The sequence below is a fragment of the Chamaea fasciata genome, unplaced genomic scaffold, assembly GCF_029207755.1.
Source record: "Chamaea fasciata isolate MVZ Bird 193981 ecotype frontalis unplaced genomic scaffold, bChaFas1.0.hap1 SCAF_4, whole genome shotgun sequence".
In the NCBI taxonomy this organism is placed as follows: Eukaryota; Metazoa; Chordata; class Aves; order Passeriformes; family Sylviidae; genus Chamaea; species Chamaea fasciata.
In genome coordinates, this window is record NW_027094089.1 from 59306678 (window position 1) to 59328679 (window position 22002).

At 40.5% G+C, this 22002-nt stretch overlaps 1 protein-coding gene across 8 annotated transcripts in view; it reads right to left on the bottom strand.

Moving 5' to 3' along the window:
* The window catches only part of AOPEP (aminopeptidase O (putative)), a 227025-nt gene that overhangs the window by 39724 nt on the left and 165299 nt on the right, over positions 1-22002 (bottom strand). For 4 of the 8 annotated variants that reach the window (XM_066181709.1, XM_066181706.1, XM_066181705.1 and 1 more), the window contains 3 exons: positions 10774-10860; positions 8013-8157; positions 999-5139 (listed from right to left, as the gene is read on the bottom strand). In XM_066181709.1, coding sequence (XP_066037806.1) covers positions 8017-8157; positions 10774-10860 — 228 coding nt within the window. In that variant the 3' untranslated portion in view covers positions 999-5139; positions 8013-8016. The other 4 variants (XM_066181702.1, XM_066181704.1, XM_066181703.1 and 1 more) reach the window with 3 other exon arrangements.

Genomic DNA, 22002 nt, shown 5'->3' on the forward strand with positions numbered 1-22002 from the left:
AAGACATCAGACATGACTCATGAATACTGGAACCATAGCACAAAGGTAGATATTTTATAGCTTTAAAATACCACATGATACATTTTTTAAAAGACCACAAGATTTTGTTTTGTTTTGTTTTTGTTTGATTGTTTGTTTGTTTGTTTGTTTAATATATTAAGAACTAGTGTTGTGGAATAGGGTTTTCAGTAAATTGGAGTATGGTTTTGTGCTCAGTATGTGGGCTTATTGCAAATGTTACTCTTATCTTAGTACATTATTATGTGGGGTATTTTTAAGTAAAATACAATTAAATTACTGGTAAAAATTTGAATGGCCTTAAATATTTCATATACTACTTCTCACTCTTTTAAGTCATGTGCAGTGAAAGTGAGACCTGCTGCAGCACACACGTGCCAGCTGGCACTGGCCTGCAGTGCAGGGGCCTGGAAGGTGTGGATTTTCCAGATATTTATAGTATAGTTTCGCCATGGAAAGAATCAACCCCAAACTAATAGAACATAATTGGAACATAGTGGAACATAATGGCTCATGGTAACTCAGCTGCGTGTTGATTCTTACAAAAGCATCATGGTTTCCTCCCACATACCTCTGTATGCAGAGGAGCCTGCAAACTAACACCTAAAATTTTCTGTAGTACAAATACCACTTCTCAAGACTTTCATCAGTTACAGAGATGAATTGGCTGGCTGCAGTGCTCTGCATGATACATTTTAATGCTCCATTTAACTTTTTAAATTAATTTTGTTAACATCCTTTTTCATCGTGCTTTTTGTATGTCAGAAATACTTAGGCTCCTTATGCCAACTTGTTTCTTCAAGCTGCCCACTTGCTGAGGCTGCGTTTCTGGTCAGACCTTTGTTTCCAGACCTTTTTCCTTCTCTATTTTGTGCGTGGCATGGGCAATAGGGTACAGCTAATTCCCTCTTGAAGGAGAAATCACAGAGACAGCAGCAGCTGCAAACACCTCCCAGCAAAGCTGCAGACAGAAAACAGCTGTCAGCGAAATGATGTGTTTTACTCAGTACTTGCAACAGAGAATGTATGGCAAGGAATGAATGCATGCCCACTGAGGGGCTAAGGGAGTCTCAGGGCCACTCCCTTGTTATGTTCTGCCTCTACTCTGAAAAAGCAACCCAGTAAGCAGCATGAGGAAGTAGACGGTGATTCTTGCCTTACTATATGGATACAGTTTCAATTTTCCACCTGAGATTCATTTTCAGAGCTAAAAGGTACATCCAGAAAAGATTCACTGAGATCCTAACTAGATGCTGACCTGACGAAGTAAGTGGGAGATAGTCCAGCACTGGGCTTTCTAATGCTATTCAGAGAAAAATTACCACAGTGTTTGGAAAGGACTGAATTAGGGATGAGAGGGGGGAAAAAAACCCCTACAAAATGTTGTATTTTATTCAGAGGGGTCTGCCTATGAAACAGTAAATGAAACCTAAGGGCATAGGCATACCTATGTAGATGCCTGTATTGTCATAGCCACACACATAGAATACACTGAATTGGAAGCGACCCACAAGGACCATTGAGTCCATCTCCTAGATGCAGGTATCGTTTGAAAAGACATGACTTCCTGTAATGATTTAGTTACAGGAACTTTGTAAATGGATTTTTTTTGTTGTTTACTTTTACTTACTACAATTAGATTCTACAACTTCCTTCTGTCAGGAACTCAATATAGAAACACCCACCTTGAGAGAAAATCATGAATAAAATGAACAATAACGTTGGTGATTTCTTGTTTTGGTATTTTTTTTTTCTGTTAGGCTTTTTATAGGGCCTGTTAAAAACTTAGATGTGCAGGATGTACTGCTCCAACTGGATCCCTACCAACCTATGGGGCCTGATAGGATTCATCCAAGAACCCTTTAGGAGCTGGCTGATGTAATCACAGAATGTCTCTTTTGAGTGGTCCTGAGAATCCAGAGATCCCAGCTGACAGATATCCAGTTGGAAGCTGACAAATATTGTCCTGATTTTCAGGAAGGGAAGGAGGACCCAGGAAACTGTCAGTCTTATTTCTGTGCCTGGTGAAGTTATGGAGATGTTTATTCTGTGGGTACTGAAAAACACCTGAAAGACAACGCAGTCACTGGTCACAGCCAGCATAGCTTCATGAGAAGAAAGTCCTTATCAAGCTGGTTTCCTTTCATGACAAGGTAACCCACATAGCTGACCAAGGGAAGCCAGTAAAGTTTTTGTCACTGTCTCTCAAAGGATCCTTCTGGACCTAATGTGCAGCGCACAGCTGGAGAAACACATCATGAGATGGGTGAGTGTCTGGGTCACAGGTTGGGCACAAAGGGTTACAGTGAATGGGGTGACATCAGACTGGGAATATGTCACTGCAGGGGTTCCACAGGGCACTGTCCTGGGCCCTCTGCTCTTCAACATCATAAATGACCTGGACACAGAACAGGAATGGCTACTGAGCAGGTTTGCAGATGATATGAAACTGGGAGGAGCTTTTGACTCCCCCGAGGGGAGGGAGGCCCTGCAGAGAAACCTTGACAAATCAGGGGTCTGGGCAATCACCAAGCACATGAATTTCAACAGGGGAAAGTACTGGATTCTGCATCTGGGATGGGGTAAGCCTGGATGTATGGACAGACCAGGGAATGAGACACTGGAAAGCAGTGCCATGGAAAGGGTCCTGGGGGTTCCTGGTCAGTGGCAAGCTGAACATGAGCCAGCAGTGCCCTGGCAGCCAGGAGGGCCAACCCTGTCCTGGGGTGCATCAGGCACAGCATCACCAGCCAGGCAAGGGAGGGGATTGTCCTGCTCTGCTCTGAGCTGGGGCAGCCTCACCTCGAGTTCTGTGGCAGTTTTGCTCTACAAAGAACAGCTGAGGGCACTTGGTCTGTTCAGCCCAAAGGAGACTGAGGACAGACCTCACTGCAATTACAGCTTCTCATGAGGGGAAGAGGGGCAGGCACTGATCTCTTCTCTGTGGTGACCAGTGACAGGACCTGAGGGAATGGTCTGAATCTGTGTCAGGGAGGTTTAGGCTGGATATTAGAAAGAGGTTCTTCACCCAGTGGGTGTTTGGGCACTGGAAGAGGCTCTGCAGTGAAGTGGTCACAGCACCAGCCTGACAGAGTTCGAGAAGCATTCAGACAATGATCTTAGGCACATGGTGTGACTCTTGGGCCTGGTCCTCTGCAGGGCCAGGAGCTGAATTCAATGACTTTTGTGGGTCCCTTCCAAATCATTCTGTGATTCTGTAAATAATTACATGGCTCACTTCCAGTGCTTTTTACATGATTTAGAAGGATTTTAAACTAAGGGTACTGTTTATATCATGTTAATGACCCTACTGAACAATACATATATGAGTCTCCTATGCTCTCTGATGAGTTATGGTGACAGTAACTCTTCAATGCCACCTTCAGCTTTCTTCTTCATCTGGGCCTCACTCTGTATCACAATGCTTGGATTAGCAACAAAAAGCCCTGATGAAGGGTCAAGACTGCACCTCTTTGCCACTCTTTAGATTTTTTGGGTGTTTGTGTTTTATTTTCTGTTCATTTTCTCAGTTGCTAACCATGCATGATGGGTAATAAACTTGTAGTAAGGGGAGATATTCAAGTTCATACTGCTGAAGCGGACTGTAAGAGCTACAAACTACTTCTGTGCTCAATATTAAAAAATAAAAAAGGCAAGTAGATTGTTTTGAAAGGAGAAAAAAAATCTGTGATATTTTAAAAAGCTTGTAGTATCTTACTTGCCCTGTAGTTTTAACAGTACTGGCTATGAAGAGGCTTACAATGTATTTAATTTCTGCATGTTTTGTGCAAGAGTTTTATCCAGCTCTGCATTTTTTTTTTTCCTTACACAATGGAAAAGGCGAAAAGCAAGCTGGTTTCCTTTGCTGGCCTTTGCAGAAGAAACCTGTGAAATGAAGTGTAACTCTGTTATGAATGGGATGCTGTAATAACTACATCTGTGACTGTCACTACATTAGAAGTCATTGTCGTGTCTCAGTGCCGTCTTGGACAATTTTCTAACTTGCTGCATTTGAAAGAACTTGCTGAGTGTCCCTTAACTCAGGTTTTGACACTGTATGACTGCAAAGGGGGAGGTCAGAAAATGCGGTGACATGAAAAGGAACTATACTCTTTGTACTGAAGACACTGTTGAGGCAGGTTTTTACTTTAGATTCTGAGCCTAAGAACTTTAAAAAATACCCCCTTTTTTTTTTTGGTTAACATCCCTTAAGTAATGAGTTCCAGGTGCTTTTCTCCTGCTGCAAAAGCAGATATGCAACCATTCTTCTTCCCAAGTTTTTAAGTTAGTGTTGAACCACTGTGCAATGTAAAGACTATGTACTTGAAAAAAAAAATTTTACAAGAGGATTTGGTATAAAGCAATAGAGTACAAGGAAAATAAGTTCACAGAATTTTTGTGTTTTAAAGTGTTATACTCTGAAACGAACAATTAAGATGTCTTCTAAAAATGTAGAGGTTCATTGATAAGGAAAGAAGAGGTACACTTGACATATTGCTGCAAAAGAAGCATCACAGGGCTGTGAAAGACACTTTCAGAAAATGGGAGGTTTGACATTTCTGGTAAAATTTAACCTAAACATGATAAAGCATCTGATGATCTTTGTTTTTTCTTCAGTCCCATCCCATCACCAGGATGATTGCAGGTAACTTTGCACAGTTTATTTCTGCTTCTATCTACTCTCAAAAGCCCCACCCCAGCCCCTGCTAATTTTATATTGAGGTTCTTTAAATACAACATAAAAGTTACAAACACAGTTTTAAGTACACAATACAGTTTCATCCATTTTCAGAATGTCCAAATTAATAAAGTTGTTCAAATCAAGAATCTTTAGCATCTGCAAACCAGAATGATTGCATTACCAAAGTGCAAGGATAAATCCCAAAATTCTTGTATCAAAGAATTATCTGAAGCCAGAGTAACACGTGTGTGTGTAGTTTGTTTTGTGTGCATGTGTTCTCAGTTACAATGAGCCTCTAGAAATATAAAAAGGTAAATATTTCTGTCAGCTGAATGTTTTAGCAGTCACATAATCTTTCCTTTGATGTCCTGGGTCAATGAAATCCTAGTACCATCGGGGTTTAGCAGAAGATCTATTAAAAGAGTTGTCTGTGATCTTTCCTGCAATGGAAACAGCATTTAAAGTTATTACTCTGTCACAATGAAGGAATATCTGTGCATTCTTGATTGCCCCAGCTTTCTAAATTGAGATATTTTGTGTAACTGTAGCTGCAGAGTTAACAATGATATCTTTAGCTTCCTAGAGCTACCACAACAAGGTCTGGAGAAGACAGCGGGGGGGAGGGGGTCCATGGTGGAAGCACTAACTCTCTTGGTTATTAGCAGGTTCCTCTGAAAATAATGCTGGAAACAAGTTACCAATACTGTGTGATGCACTACATATCCACATACCTTCTCATCTTTAGCCAACAGTCCTCTTAAACAGTATTGAGGTAGCTTTTCCACCTTAGGCCATTTTAGTGTCTAACAACAGGGTATCATGATGTGTACTGATTCATTTTTTTAGAGAAAACAGCAACATTTCTCAAAGGCTCTTAGGAAAGGTACATCTTTTTTTTTTGCTCTAGGGCTCGACTCCTGTTCCTGCTGAACTGAGCCAGTGTGTAAAATCAGAACTGATATCAGCTCAGTAGGCACCGGAGGACGGGTCCATCAACAGCCTGGAACAACAGCAGCAGCCGTAAGTTGTTTCTGACTGGAGCTGCCACCATTTCCTGCAAACAACACATGCTGCTAAGCTAAAACTGCAGAGAGATCACGACAGCATCCATTAAAGAGAAGACTATAAAACAAAAGCTTTATTGACGAATTTCCGGTTAAAGTCACAAACATTATTTCCTCTGACCTTTAGGAAAGCATGGTAACCAAATTACTGTAGGCAATGCCTTACATTTGCAACAGACAGTTGCAAATTAAGGAGCACTGTTTATTCTCAACTAAAACTGAAAGTCCTTCCCAGGTTGCCTCTGCCTCTTATCCTCCATACAGTGAACCTCAGACACGCATTCATTGCAAATCTACCCATTCAGCAGCAAGGGATCTCAGCCAGCAAACACTCTCTTGCCCTGCAGAGAGTCTCCTCTCCCTTCTCTTCAGGTGCAGAACTTAGCCACTGTGAACAAAGAGGAAAACAATCACTGTTCACCAATCAGCTAAGCTCTGCACCTCGCCAGAGATCTCAGTCTCAGCAGAGATAGTTTTCAGAGGAGGTTCTTCTGTGACGCTCTGCTGCTTTCCTCTGTTTTTGGTGGGTTTGGGGATTTGTGGTTTGTTTCTCCATCTCTCTCTCAATTTTTTTTTTTTGGGGTGTGTGTTTTTTGTTTGTTTGTTTGTTAGATGGAGAGGATTCTGTGCTGTGCACATGTCAGACCATCAGTGGTGAGTTTCACGCTAGCAGCGGTGGTCATGGCTGCGTGGTAATCCCTGGCAATGTGATTTTAATCTTAAGTCACAAATCATCATGCCAGGAACCCAAACAGCCATAACATTTAAAGAAAGCTGTGCAGTCACACAGAATATTGTACTCAATATCTTTAGATTTTATGTTAAAGCTCACCATGCACTTCCACTGTCTGTAAAGTCAAAGGGGTAATTCTAGACTATTGCTAACACCTGCATACCGTGTAATTTTCCTGTGCTAGATACTTACCACCAGAAACTTGTAGAAATTTTGATTTTAATGTTTCTGGCCTTCAGACACTTGAAGACAGATTAAGAATTGTTGAACATAACTCAAATTCCTTGTGAGTCCTTGATAATTGGGAGTACACAAGAGAGTCTTTAGCCCGAACTATTTTAAAAGGTGTCTCTGCTAACCCACAACTTACACCCTGCCACTCTACAGCCTGATCCAACTTTCCCAAAAAAGTTTTCTCGGCAGGCACAGTTCTTATCTATACAGAAGAACAACATAGCTTTTCACAATCCAACTTGCTTTCATAGTATCTGTCATTGGCTGTATTTCATACAAACAGCAAAAAACGCTACAAAATCAAGTGGAACGCAAATACTTCTAGAACAGGAGAAAATTAAGATTTTTGCTTGGTATCAAGAAGGTGACAATGTTTTTTGCTAAATTAGAAGCCTGAATTTTGATACTGCACATCAGCTATAAAATTCTGTGAACAACCAAGACAGTCAGTCTGTCCGATGAGTTATATGATTAACCAAAAATCTGAGGTATGCTGTAGTGGAAAAAACTTTCATACTAATCTTAATGGGTCATACGTTAAACATGCATGTGCAGACACTGTAAGGCTACATCCAATCGTTCAGAGAGAGAATTGGAAAATATCTTTGCACATTTACAGCCTACGGTAATCTTTATTCCATAAATATTTTTGCAGTTCTGCTTCTTCTCTGGTGAGTCCTCTCCTTTAATTTCACAAACAAGCTAGCTTCTTCATGTTAAGGCTACTTTTCTTACCTCATAATCAATCTTCAAAACCTCAATACCCACAATTAACACAAAAACATCTGAATTATCAGCTTGTTCGCACATGATTCATATTTGCTTCCAAGTCCACAGTTCCATATTTCCACTATGGGATCAGGCTCTTTTCAAAGACTATGCTGCCTGTCAAGTAAACATGCATCTCTATTAAACAGAAATGCTCCTTGCACAATTGAAATTTTTGTAAGCAGCGTTAAGAATACAGAATGGGAAACAACTGTAGGCAGCACCTGGCCTTCTCTGGCCATTTGGACTTACAGTTGCCTCTTGTACAGTCCATTACAAAAAGCCATTCTCCACGTTCTCCAGCTATGTCTACATGTATGTAACTCACTGCTCCCGCAGCTGGGCTTAAGAAAAAGAAAAGAAACAAGCCAACAAGATATGTAACCAGAGTTATTTCTCAGCCTAAGTAGCCACAAGTGGTATGGCATGCCAAATTTTACCATGTTCAGTGAGCTCTGCGTATTCTTTCTATATGAAGCAAAATCAAAGTGTTAGGATTAAAATGAAGAATCACCTTTTCAGAATAACATCTCTGTGACTACTTTGGCTGAGGATGCATCCATATGTTCTTGTGCTGCAGCAAAGCATTTCCGTGCAAGTTCTTGTTGTTTTGCATCTTCATTCACCATTAATTCACCATAGAGATACACACCCATAGCCTGAAAAAAGAACATAACACACCAACATCCTACCACCAGTAATAACTAGTTAGCTCGTTTTTTGCCACTGACCTAGTATTCATTTAAACTAAAAATGAAACAGAATAGATAGTCCAAACCACAGAAAATACCTTTTATTCTCTAAGGCCTATTCTCCCCCCCAGAAAAACTAATTTTCTCTTTGTCTCTTCAGCCTAAGGATGGTTGTCTATATGCTGTGTTGACCATGTAAAACAGAGTATTAATGTAACAGTTCTGAGTTACGGCATGACAAGAAAACCTTTCCTTGCCACTTATCAAGTTGAATTCTGTTTTCTTTTACACACTACCTGATTTTTTTCCAAATATCCCTTGAGAAAAATGGTTCTCCTTCCTTCAACAGGATACACATTTTCTTTCCAACTGTCATGTTTACTCACACATCCATGAACAAAGACTGAAGTACTCCACTCTAAAATTCCCATTTGGTAATTCTGTAGCTGGACATCAACTGCACATGGTCATGTCTGTGTTTGACTCCCTCTATATCAGAGATACAGCTTAACATGCATGAATTCTGGTTGGGTATAAAGGCAGGCTTTTTCCTATTTAGTCTGGACATAGCACCTATAAAAAAAGGTAATGGGCCTCCTGTAGGAAGATCTGGGCCCCTTTCACCACTGCCAACAAAGCTCTGGCCAACTTAACAGGAAACATATTGGAGATTGTCTTTTTTTTTCTGATGATACTTTTTTTTTCACCTAATTACAAGAATTCAGTAAATGTTAAACTGAACTTACCAAAATAGGATTACACATGTGACAAAATATTAGCAGCTTGGCATACTGACTTTTACAGTTATTGTTTGGACACTAGCAGGAGTGGAAAAAATTTGAATAGCATTGAGAAAATACAATTTTTAATGCTATTCCTTGCAATTTCTAGCATTGGCTGGTAAGCCTTAAAAAGCCCTTTAGCCAGAAGAGAAATTTAAAGTTTAACACCAACTGAAGTAAAAGGAGAAAATCTCAGAGTGGCACAAACCTGCCAGGCTCTTTGCCAATTCCAAGCATGGTCTGACACCAACAGAACCAAAACCTCAGATTTCGAAGGTCTGCTGCTGCACCAAGGTCTGGCAGCCACAAGAATGGCCTTGGAACTGGGCTCCAGTTGTTCTCATTGAGAATTTTAAAAACGGTGAAATTTTGTTACTGTAGGAACTACCTTCTCTACTCAGCATTAATAACTCTCCCCTATGCCTTAACACTAGCGTGCAGTAAACACACTGGTGTTTTGTAGAATTTCAAAGGATTTTAATACTCCATTTGCATTTTTTCACAGACTTTTAAAAAAGCCATGTTATATGATCAGTATGGACATGCAACTGCTCTAAGTTGTAATCACACCAGAAGCTGGTTGTGCCATTAACTGTCTGCACTGTTGAAGTAAATTAAATGAAGATTACATTAAAAAGTTGCAAAAATTATTTCCCTACACTGCAGAAAATTTCTTTATTTGGCATAATAGCTATTTCAAACATAATGCAATTCTGCATGGTTTTATCAACTCAAGGACTTTCCCAAACCCTGAACCCCCAAGTTCTGCTGGTGATTTTCTCCATCCCTTCATAGAATAAAAATATACACAATATATGTAACTCCTTATGAAATAATGCTCTTTTATGTCTTTTTTTTGTTTGTTTGTTTTAATACAGAGCTTGCCAAGAGCTCTGGGGCCTGTTTATTGGCTGAGATATAAATAGGAGGTATACTTCCAAGCTAGAAGAACGCATTACAAACTGCAGTAATTCAATTGTGCTCTGTTGCCTGAAAGCACAAAATCCTCATTGGCTCTAAATAGCTTTGTTCAGTGTCAGCATAAAAGATAAAGACATTAATATCTTGCCTAAATTTTGACATATCTTCACCATTTTTTATTTTTTAACATACATGTAAATATTTAAAATTCATCGTAGGCAGTGCATGTCTTGTTTTTATAGGGTTCATGGTGAATAGAGATAAATAAAAGTGAAACAGAAAACAACAAGGTAGAGGTAAAATTAGAATTCTAAGTTCACAATGGCCAAAATAAAAAGGCCACAGTAAGGGAATCATGTATGTCCAGCCTTTTAAGGCCTTCACATTCCTCTCTTAGCATGTCCCTACCCACGGAGAAGCTAGCATTCCCTGGAAGTACACTGTTGTGCTGTACTACTTCTGGCTGTCATCTTCAGAACTGAGGTTACCACAGCACTGACTGCTTTGCACCTACCTCATACCTGCATTGACATTTACAGCCACACTTGCTTTCCTCATCCTGCAAAAGGAATCTGCTGAGAGATGTCTTCCTAGCATTACTCCTACCTCTGGCTTGCAAAAAATGCAAGGAGAGGAGGAATTCTATCCTATTTCACCACTTGACAGAAGATTAGCATGTTTAGGTGGTGTTGAATACCCCTACCCTAGGTGGCTTCCTTGAATTATAATGTTTAAGAGACCACAGAAGAAAAAAATGAATACACAGCCAAGTTTTTGACAAACTGCAGCAAGAAAATATACTAATATATATATTTTTTATCTCAGCATAAGAGTGTTAAAAGGTTGATTGTTGTCAAAATTCTAGTTAAATGTAACTTACTTGATCCTCTCTGAGGAATCTCTCAATGTCTCTGTACCCAGGCTCATATTTGTGTTTAATGACAAGTTCACACCACCGATGTCGAACCTTTGGGAAGAAAAATAAAACTAAGTAAAAACAAATAAACAACCCCCTGTATTTTATCTGTTTGAGTGTTAACAATATATCTGTTGTTTGGCTTTTTCATCTTTGCTGGATTTGTGGTTTTTGGCAGGTTGCAGTCTGGCAAGTCAGTCGGCTCGAGGAGGAGTCAGAATTCTGTGCACCTCAGCCTGGGTGTTAGAAACACAGGATTCGTTAGAAACAAAGACTAACTCCTGATTGTGTGATAGAAATTAACCCAGATCATCCAGGCACACATCTGCAGCATCTTCACTGCCACTGTTTCCGGTCTTGATTTTCTTTAAGTTAGGCTAGCGGTTATTTCTTTCATTTGTCAAAAAGGGGTTGTGGGGGTGGTGGGAAACAGATATTAACCACTGCAAAGGTCTGGAGAAGCCAAAAAGTGTAACTGATAATATCCCCTATGTAAGTGTATCATACAAGTGATAAAAAGGCTTAAACATATTTCTGTACCAATATAAAATCATGCCAAAAGGATAGAAGTTAGATATCAACCCATGAAACAGGAAGCTTTCACTTAAATCAATCAGTTCTTCTACAAATAGATTTAAAGCACATTGTTAGGCATTTAAAAAGCTGTCATGCTGTTCTACCAATACACATTGATAAAAACAGTTATTGACACACTGAAACAAAGTTTTCAAGCAAATTACAACCACCGAAAAAATGTTTTTATACTTGTTTTTATACAAGTAGTATGAACATGAATTACATGTGTGTTGTCTTTACATTTTTGACTTTGCTCTTAGCCACTCTTGTGGCATAAGTGTCATCTTACTCTCCAGTAAGGCTTGTCTGACTGCAGGCACTGATCAGCCTAACATTTTATATTGCATCAGCAATTCAGCACTGACAGTTAAGGAAAACAGTTAAGTGGAATAACTTCCAATGCTCCTGTTTCAGCCTTTTCTCTTACCATCTTTCAAGAAACAGGGTACCTAATAAAAATCACCTTTCATAGTAAGAGTGACATGTTAGCAGTTTTAATAGTTTTCAAAACTGAGTCCAAATCGTTCTTATATCAAGTAGCGGAATATGAACCTTTTTCTGAATGACAGATGTAGTGATAACATTGAGAAATGAAGACAGAAAGGGAAGACAGGGAAAAAGATACTGTTGCTTTGGAAATAAGGTTTTGAAAATAATTTCCTTTTCATCCTAGTTCCTTCCAACTTTATAGCTCTGGAAAAAATTTCACAGAATTACAATAGATTAAATGTTAATCCTATTGGCATAATAAAAAGTGATAAATGCCCACAGGTCCTGTGTACTTGATATCTCTTTTCAGCTGACCTCTTATATAAAATAGTTTGAACACACCTTATGAAAATAAAAAGCTGTGAGATTTTGGGATGGGTGAATTTTGCACTTGCTGAATTTAAGATACTGAATAGCTACAGTGCTATGCATGATAGGGAATAATTGCTGTCTCTTACAGCTTTTTGCTGACAAAATAGCAGCTGTTAGGATTCCTCCTTGTGGAATCAGATCTAAATTTACGAAAGAAATAGCTTTCCAAGATTCAACTCACTTTCCTGTAGATGCCCATATTCATAATGTAAACCTTCAAAACCCTACCCAGCTGCTGCTTCTCCCAGGAGACACTAAGTGTTTCTCCAGTACATCTTCCCAGGCAATCCAGCTTTGTTACAGGGTGTTTCTCATAGCACCAAGCAGTTCCTTGCCTGGATGAAACTACCCAGACTCAAAACTTAAACATACACCTATCTGTAAGATGAGTTAACTAAACAATATAAATATATTGAAAAGACTCTAGATACACTTTACTCTGCACATTCTTCCATATATAACAAACAAAGAATCCAAACAGAATTCCTAATGTATTCTGATAGCAACAGGGAGAAGCGTGAGGAGGAGAAAGGGTCTGTGATTCCCTCCTGTGATCACTGCTCTTCTGCATCTCATGATCCAGCAGATACAGCACTTACCCAAGAGGTAAGCAATCAAGCACAGCTTCTGTGCCTGCTCATGACCTCAAACTGTGCCTTCAGTCAACAGTAGACTATAAAGTATTCTGGGATGGGGCTTTCTTCACGCCTCCAAGTGGAGCTGTTATTTCCCCTGCAGTTATTAATAGTATTTATTGATCTAAAGGTGGGGTCACAAGATTTAAGCCTACATTTCTGAGTACTCTTGATAACAAGCAGGGACCTGGCTTAAAGAGCACAGAAGCCAGTTTGCCCCAAAACACCTTTCTTGGTGCAACCATTGCATTTCCACAGAGAGCAGAACAGAAGTTCTCTCTGTGAAAGGCGTTCATGTGGTTTTACTTCCTCACATATAAACATCATGTATGACTGACATTGCGTCATGATCTGATCGTCTAAATTCCAGCATCTTTGGAAAGCACAGAACTAAGCCATGCCTGTTCCCTTAACTGTTCCTACCTCCATATGGTTTCTGTCCTTGGCAACCAACACCTATTCAAATAGTTAAAAAGAAAAATATTTATTTGTTGAGTGAAATCTGAGACAGCACACACTTTTCTTTCACTCTTTTGCCTTTTTCCCTTTCTTTCCCAGGTGAGTACAAATCCCAGCACATTCCCAGACCTGAAACATTGGCACTTTGCCAGCTGGGACAGGACCAGCATGCCTCTTATCCTCAGATTACACATTTGCCTCCTGTCTGCCCCAAATGTTCCCGTGGCAGAGCAAACTGCAGGAGAACCAATGGCTGCTGAAGGGCCTGTGAAACAGCCCGCTCAGTCAGCCCTGCTGGCTCCCTGTGACTTGTCCGAGACCCAGAGCAGAGCACAGAAACCAAGGCTGGCTCTGAGTGCAAGAGGGACAGGGGGTCCTGCACAATGTGGACAGAAATATATTGGTTACATTCCTGTCCCCTGCGCCATATGGTGTGTAGACAGCATGTGTAGACAGCCGTGGTGCCTGAACTGCAGCTTAAACAGTTTCTCAGACACACGCACTATAAAGAAGCAATTTTTCTATGATACTCCATAGCCCTAAGGCTGATTCCACAAACATAAGAATTTTAGTCACATAAGAGTAGGGTGCAAAAAAAAAAAAAAAAAAAAAAATCAGTTCCCAGCATCTCATCCAATGCTTAGAGTAGCAATAGCAAAATGGACCCCAGAGTTTCACAGCCTAATGAATGAGTCCTGTGAACAGGGGCTTTCAACAAAATAGTCTCAAAAGGAAATTCTGAAATCGAAGTAGCTTGTGGTAGAACTGCGCTAACCATACCGAATCCTGTGTATGCTCTTCTTAGCCTTTCCTCCCAGGAGCAAATACTCAGCAGAAAAAGAAGAATTCATTACTCCCTTCACAGTTTTCTCTCTGCATGTTTCTCTGTGCTCTTCTAAAGTTCAGAGATTCACAGCATCTGTCATTTTGGCTAGTTACACCACAAACAATACAAACTAAACCTGAAAAGTAATTTACAGCAATCCATCCTGTTATTGCTGGCAGAAAGCACATAGGACTTTGCTGGATCAGAAGCAATACCTTTAACTGCTCAGCCACACACCCACACTCTTACTGGTTTGGCAGCCGCAAGGGCCCACATGCTGAAGTTGGAATTGAAATTTATTTTCTCAGCCTGCAATACCAGGGTGAGAGCTGTTCTCCCAAGTCCAGGACTTGGCACTCCCAAGCATGGGGAAGAGTGGGGCAGAGGAGTGATGGAGGCCTGCTGACACCTCAGGTTCCTTGTGAGAGGATCATCATTGCTTGGAAAGTGTTTTTTCCTCCCACTCTGCTTTTGCAGATTGTTGGGGAGTCTCCACTGGTAGGTTTTTAAGCTAAATGAAGTTTGTTACTGTGTGTTTTGCAACACAATACTCATATTAGCAGTGCACTTCTGAGGCACAGTCCAGTAACATGAAGACAGAGAGATTCAATACCTCAGGTACAAAATTTGATTTTCATAAGTATCAACAACATTGAGATCTAAGTATTGGCACATACCTACATGGAACACTGTGAAGGGATGCTACTGTCAGACAGCAGAGTCCCAAATATAGGAGCAGCAGCTGTATTTTCAGCAGCAGCAAATAATTCCAGGAGTCTCATATGTTTTAATTTCATTTTTAAGAAAAATACACAGTATTGCACAATATTATTTGTAACTCAAAAATTACCAGCATTTTGACAGCTCAGTGGAAGGTACCAAGACCAAAATTTTGCTTGGTCTGTTTTCAGACAATGCTGCTGTGTGAGATTATTTGAGGGGGAAAAAATTTACATAAACTATTTCAATAGCCCAGCTCTAAGGCACTCCCTTTGTTCTAGCAACCTGGGCCAAGATCTTTTGGGAAATGGTGCTTGAAGCTGACAGACTAAAGTCATGTAAGGCAACAAATACACGGCTTAACTTTCAAAAGAAAAGCTCCCTTTGTCCCTTACAAAAGAAAAGTGACCTCCCTGAGAAAAAAATCTTCAGATATTTTGAACATATCTTAAGTTAAAGAGATAATAATCATTTCTGACCCAGGTGATAAATTCTCTTGCGTAATCCATGTTATTCTCCCCTGCCCCACACAACCACAGACTCACAGAATCCCAGCATGGAATGTGTTGAAAGGGACTTTAAAGATGATGTAGTTTCAACCCTCCTGCCATGGCAAGGATACCTTCCACTAGATCAGGTTGCTCAAAGCCCCACGCAGCCTTGGTCTTGGATGGGGCAACTTCCAGGGATGAGACATCCACAATTTCTCTGGGCAACCTGTTCCAGTGTCTATCCAGTGTCAGAGTAAAGAATTTTTTTGCAATGTCAAATCTAAGGCTACTCCCAATTTCAAACCATCCCCCCCCCCCCTTGTCCTGTCACTATACGCTTGTCCTGTCACTATATCCTGTCACTATTGCAAATAGTCCCTCTCCATCTTTCTTACAGCCTCTCTTCAGGTATAGGATGCCTGCAGTTTGGTCACTCCTACTCTTCACCAGGCTAAACAAACCCAGTCCTTTGGCCTTTCCTCACAAGAATCACAGAATCTCACAGAATCACAGCAGAATTGGAAGGAACCCTTAAGGATAATAGACAATTCTCAGAGTTGCATACAAGCAAAAAATTAAATATTTTACTTCTGAGGTCTACCCATAAGATTTAGAAAACAAGAAATTTAAACCATGCCTCTATTAAAGGGAGAAAAATGTTAGACTTTACTAAACTTTGGTCTACAGAATGGGAGTCTAGCTTCAGAGAATATGAGTACATTTTGCTAATAGCTGGATCCAATTTAAAAGATGCCATAAGACAACGAATCTAAATCACTGAACAAAAGCAACATACTTAAAGATCTTAGAAAATGGGATCATTTGAAATAGAGTAAGAGCTATTGTCCAATAAAACAGAACCTTTACTAAAGGTATGGGGCATCTGTGATCTTTATAAAACACAGGTTCAGAGTCTATTGAAAAAATTATTTTAACAACTTGACTCTTAAATGTTAACTAAAGAGTCTCAGAGGTCAGACTCCAGTCTAATTCACAGAGGAAAAAATAGAGAACTTTTTTCAAATAACCAAGCTATGCTACAACAGATTAAGTTTTATTAACAACAAGGAAGCATTCCAGAGCACCAGAATGCTGCTCTGTTCTACCTGAAAACATTTATTACCAGTCTCTTCCTATCTACAGATAGATTAGATTCAAATATTAGATAATCTGCCTACCTAATTAAGGAAAAAAAATTGCCGCACAAAATTTGAACTAAAAAACAGGTTTTACAGTTGTTTAGCATGGAAGAATTACAGTTCAAGAATTACCAGTTTTACAGTGCATTTAATGACTTTCCCCCCCCCCCCCAATCTTAGCTGAAATAGTTGTTCTTTACCACACCAGTGACTTTTCATTCTATATCGTCTGAATTTCAAGTGGGCACTCCTATCTTCCATGCCACAGTAAACACATACTTTAGAAGGTGAATTTGATTTCACTGAAACTTGCCCAAGTGAGGGATGCTGAAGCAGCTCACCAGGAGTAGAAACAGCTGTTTGTGTTACAACTGTGCTGACAGACTATTGGTTTGGCAATCTGAAAGACTGTACTCAATAGCCAAAAACCTACTGGATCCAAACAGAATGGATTCATTCTTTTTACAAGGATTTTGTAGTTGTGATTATTGTGTTCGCCAAGGGTTTGTCAGGAAACTGAGTAAAGGAGCTGTCTGTCAGGTTAAATTAGTTTTATTTTAGACCAAGAACTGGACTTTTCATAACCTGAGTTTTCTCTCAGGTCTTGTAGCACTTGGTCTGACAGTACTGCAGAGCCCAAAGAAACCAAAGGCTGGATACAGCACCACAGCAGCAGCAATCTTCAAGGCAATCTTTCTTCCTGAGACCCTCATGGCATCAAGGTTCAGTTAATGCTGTTTCTCACCGTGCAAAGCTCTGTTTTGGTATAAACCCCTTAATTTTCTAGAGCTATGGCTGAAATGATGATAACATTTCAAATTTTAGAAATGGCCTTTGGTAGCCTTACTCAAGCTGTATTTTACTTTGAGTACTGGAATGAACCTGTTCAGTAGCTGGACCTGAGGCAGATTGAGCTCACGGAGCTCTACCATGCTCTGCATTCGACATCACTGATTGCACAAGCAGTCCCAGGTTGCCGAGGCAGACTGTACAGGCCATTCCTGCCACCTTGGACAACCTCCTTTCCAGCTGTGCAGCACAGCCTGAGTATCTCAGCACACTGACAGCAAAAAACCCCAAAAAAACCCATGGTCATTCAGGAAACCCTAAGGCAGTAATGGGCTGGCAGATCAAAACTTTGTCAGGATCTAGCTGTCATTTTGAGGAGGACTATGTAGAGATCTAAAGTAATTAAAAACCTGGAGTATGAACTGGTCATTAAGAAGTCAACTTAAAAGCTAATTTTAGCAGAATATCAGACATCAGATTTTGGTAATATTGGTAGCAATATTCTACTTCTTTAATTAATTTTACTCCTTCTGATTTGTATTTCTGCAGAGATCAAGCAATTGCACACTATGAAGGGTGCTGGCAACAGGGGAGAAGGACATCCAAGCTCCATCTCTCCTTCCTGTGGGTAGAGTTCATGCAGCAATTATCTGTATTTAGTAGCAGAAGAGAAAGGTGTGGCAGAATCAAGATCTGAAAGGCAAATTCTGTTGCTAAGTCAATGGCAGACTATGGGACAACTGGCAGCATTCAAAACCTGTACCTGTGCTAGTGTGCCCACAGGCCAGGCAGCATGCTTCCACAGCTGTGCAAATCTCAAGCAGCAACAGGTGCCTGCTTGAACCTTCTCACATTAATAAATATGATTCAGGGGCATGTATTTTCATCCTGTCCTTTCTCCTCCCCTCCAACCACATGGTCCTGTTTTAGCGTTCACACAGTTCGACATAACACAATTTTAAAAAGTTTATATAGTACCATAGCCTTGCTCAAGAGCAACCTCATCAGCTTCCTCTTTCGCTTCCACCTGCAAACAAAACATATATCTTTCCCACAGCCAGCACAAAGGTTCTTTTCTTTTTGACCGAACAGAAGCCAGGAATCACAAAACATACTACTTCAGAAAGTCCAGGCAGAGCAGTGAGCAACCTTGCTGCTCTCCGTGATCAGAAAGGTGTTCGAATCAAAGGATAGCACTTCAGGCCAGGATTCACTCTTGGCAAGGCAGCAAATGCTGAGGACTTGTTTGGAGAAGACAAATGCCCTTTTTTCCCCCCACTTCAGGCTTACAGCAGAGAGCTTTCAATTACAAACCAGACACCACACTTCTCCCTATTTGGGCCCCATCTGTGATCAATGACAGCTGTGTTGGTAGAAAAAAATTTTCCAAAAGAAGTAAGAAAAGGCAAGAGACTAAGAAGCCATGTCTAATCCTTTTTTAAAGGTGGCACTGGCTGTGTCTCTCTTCTGATGTCAAAGCTGTCGCTGTGAATAAGAGGCTTGGCTGGGATGCCTAATTCTATAATCTCAATGCTCTTCAGCATGCCCCTCCTTACGCTATCCAACAGGAGACGGATACAAAACAGGATGGTCTCTAGCTTTACAGCAAACCAACAAAGTGATGATAGGGAAATGACCCAGGGGACATTAGAACCCAATATAAATGACCCAGTTGGATGAGAAAAAGGCGACCAGCACCAAAGCAGTGTGACAGCTTCAACAGCACTGTCTGGGAGACCACATTGCCATGGTGCCTGAGGGCTTTTCTTCCCACATGAACATTTGTGCTGCCACTGTCCCCATGTTGGGGAGAGCAGATCCTATATCATAGTGCAAGTAAGGTAAGGAAATGTTTAACACAGCATGTGAACTCAATTTCAGAAACAAAGGTTTTAAAAAATAAGCCGTCATTTAAAACATAGACACACTACTTATAGTGGAACCAAATGCTTCCCCTTTGCCTGCATTTTCAGTATCGCCTGCTCAGCATGCTGGAATACCAGTGCCATTCACAGCTTGCAGCAAGATGAAGATGGCAGAAAAGATGTCACCATCTGCCTTTTCAACAATTTCACTGGAGATGTGTGCTGAGCTTTGTTTTGCTGTGGTGCTACCAGCTCTCAGGAGCAAGGCTGCCTTCTGACTGGTGACAGAAGCAATGCCTATGCCCCCTTGCCTGCTCTCCATTCTCAATCCTTCTGTCCCCAGCAGGGTGCTGTGGTGAGGATGGCTGCATGTGTGAAGACACAGTCTGAGGGTGAGTATGGAGAGGGTGCTGGGGGGCCAGGAGATCCTGCACCTCAGAGGGAGGGGAAGGAAGACCTGGTCCCAGCCTTAGGAATAACCAGCATCAGAGAGGTACTGAAGGGACAAGCCTCATGCCTTCAGGAAGGTAAACTCAGCTTTGGCATACGTACATATCCAAATGGACACTTTCACCAAAATGCACCAACACACCTCTCTGCCATCTCGTATACAGCCCCATATTCCATATCCCCTCTAACATCCTGCTGAAACACCTACCTACAGTAATGGCTAGATTATGATAGAACATAGAATGGGTTGGGCTGGAAGAGACCTTAAAGATCACCTAGTTCCAGCCCTCCCACCAGGGGCAGGAAGACCTTTCACTAAACCAGGTTGCTCAGAGCTTCATCCAGCCTGGCTGTGAACATGGCCAGGGGTGGGGCATCCACAACTTCTCTGGGCAACCTATGCCAGTGTCTCACCACCCTCAGAGGAAAGAATTTTTTCCTAATAGCTAATCTAAACCTATCCTCCCTCATTTTGAAGCTGTCACCCCTTGTGCTATCCCAACAGTATCTCTGGAATCAACAGAAATTTATTTTACATCATCACAGCAAGCAATTCAAACACTTCCCATTACTACTGTCTCTTCTGTCTGTCTCCAGATAGAGTCTGCTTATAATTTTTTACACATATAGTGTCTTACATGTCTGCATAAGTGTTTCAACACAGATTATTTATATATGCACATAAAAGCATGCTGGTTTATAAAAACCCAAATGTCATAGTGGAAAAAAGCACGTAAACATATACATCTGATGCAGAAATTCAACCCTGAAGAGTCTGAGATCAAGCACACCAACAATCTGTTATCAATTATTATTACATTTTAACTCCTGTTCAGGAAAAGGAAAGGCTGCTGTAAGTATCAAGGCAATAGAGAGCTATCCCTGTGCCCCTCTCTCCATCCCTCTGCTTCTATCTCATCCGTCTTGTAGTTACAAGGGACAAAAAATATTTTATCTTTGGTTTCCCACAGTGACTGTAGTCAAAATATTTGTTATTGCCAGGCAAGATTACTGTCACAGACAGAATCTGGAACTCCATATGAAAATAAGACTCAAATTCCAAGAAATGAACGCAATGTGGCCGCATGTTTTTTCCATAACTTAGGCCACAGCCAGTCTACTCAGCCCATTTTCACGTCCTACTAATTTCACATTGCTAAAAACCTGGCTTCCAACTTTCAAAATAATTAAATACGAGATTTTGACTCCAAAGACAATGACCTTTTGCATCACCCTCCCTTCTTCAATGCCTAGCAAAAATTTTTAATGAAAAATACATTGATTTTATAAACTCAGAAGAAATATGCTCATTCCTACAATGAGAACATTTATATTTTTTCTCTGTGTTTGACATTTTTTAGTCATCTTCTCCACCTCTTTTATTCCCTGCTGCTGGAACACAGTGATGGATAGTTCTTAGGACAATGCTTACACCACATGAAACAACAAAATTCCTCCTGAAGACACTACAACTCCAAGTGGCACAAGATTTGAAAGTAGGACAACAGACTTTACTCACACGTTATTAAGTCAGTAACTCAGTGGTGGAATCATATCTATGTGGTTAAGAAATGACATCAGAACCTGCACCTTTGAATTGTCCTCCTTCTTGAAGTATTTAGACCTCACAGAACTCCATATACTTTTTTCCAAATCTATGGTCCTATTCAGGCATACCCTGCATCTGCAGCCCACCTTTAAACAGGAATGATAAGCATTAGATGAGCTATTTGGATGAAATCTCAGAATAAGTTTATTTTAAATAAAAATATTTTCAGAATTAAAAACCAAAACAAGCCAACCTAAAAAACTCCCAAAAAAAAGCAAACCTCAGAGGAACATCCCTACTGTTGATAGCTAGGGGATTTTGTTTATATTTTAAAAACCACTCCTCCTGGTCACGGTCAACATGCCAGTGCTGTTGTGTGTATATAACAGAGTAACTTTTTAAATTTCATGACAAAGGCAGGTGGTTTGTATAAGCACTGGGTTTGTATTGCCCGACACAGAAATACTGAGTAAAATTTTATATAAAGCAATTGCATCCAATTCAGAAAACCTTTAGGACTGAGTTCAGAAGCCCAGAGGACTCCTCCACTTTGTTCTCCTTGCTGGACAACAGGACACAGAATTATCTCCAATCCCTTCCTTCAAAGATTCTTTGGATAAGCAGTAAAAAATTGCCAAGCCAACCCAGTTGCATATTTGGTTTCTTCTTACCATAAGGTCCCCTGCTTTCCAAGTCTCACTAAGTTGCTGGGTTGCCAGACAGAGGAAGTTAAGTGCAAAACTGGTTAGAAAAATCAGAGGTGGTAAGTGAACAGCACCAATAATGGCAGCAGTAAGGGCACAAAAACTCCTGCTCATGCCACCCAGCAGCCA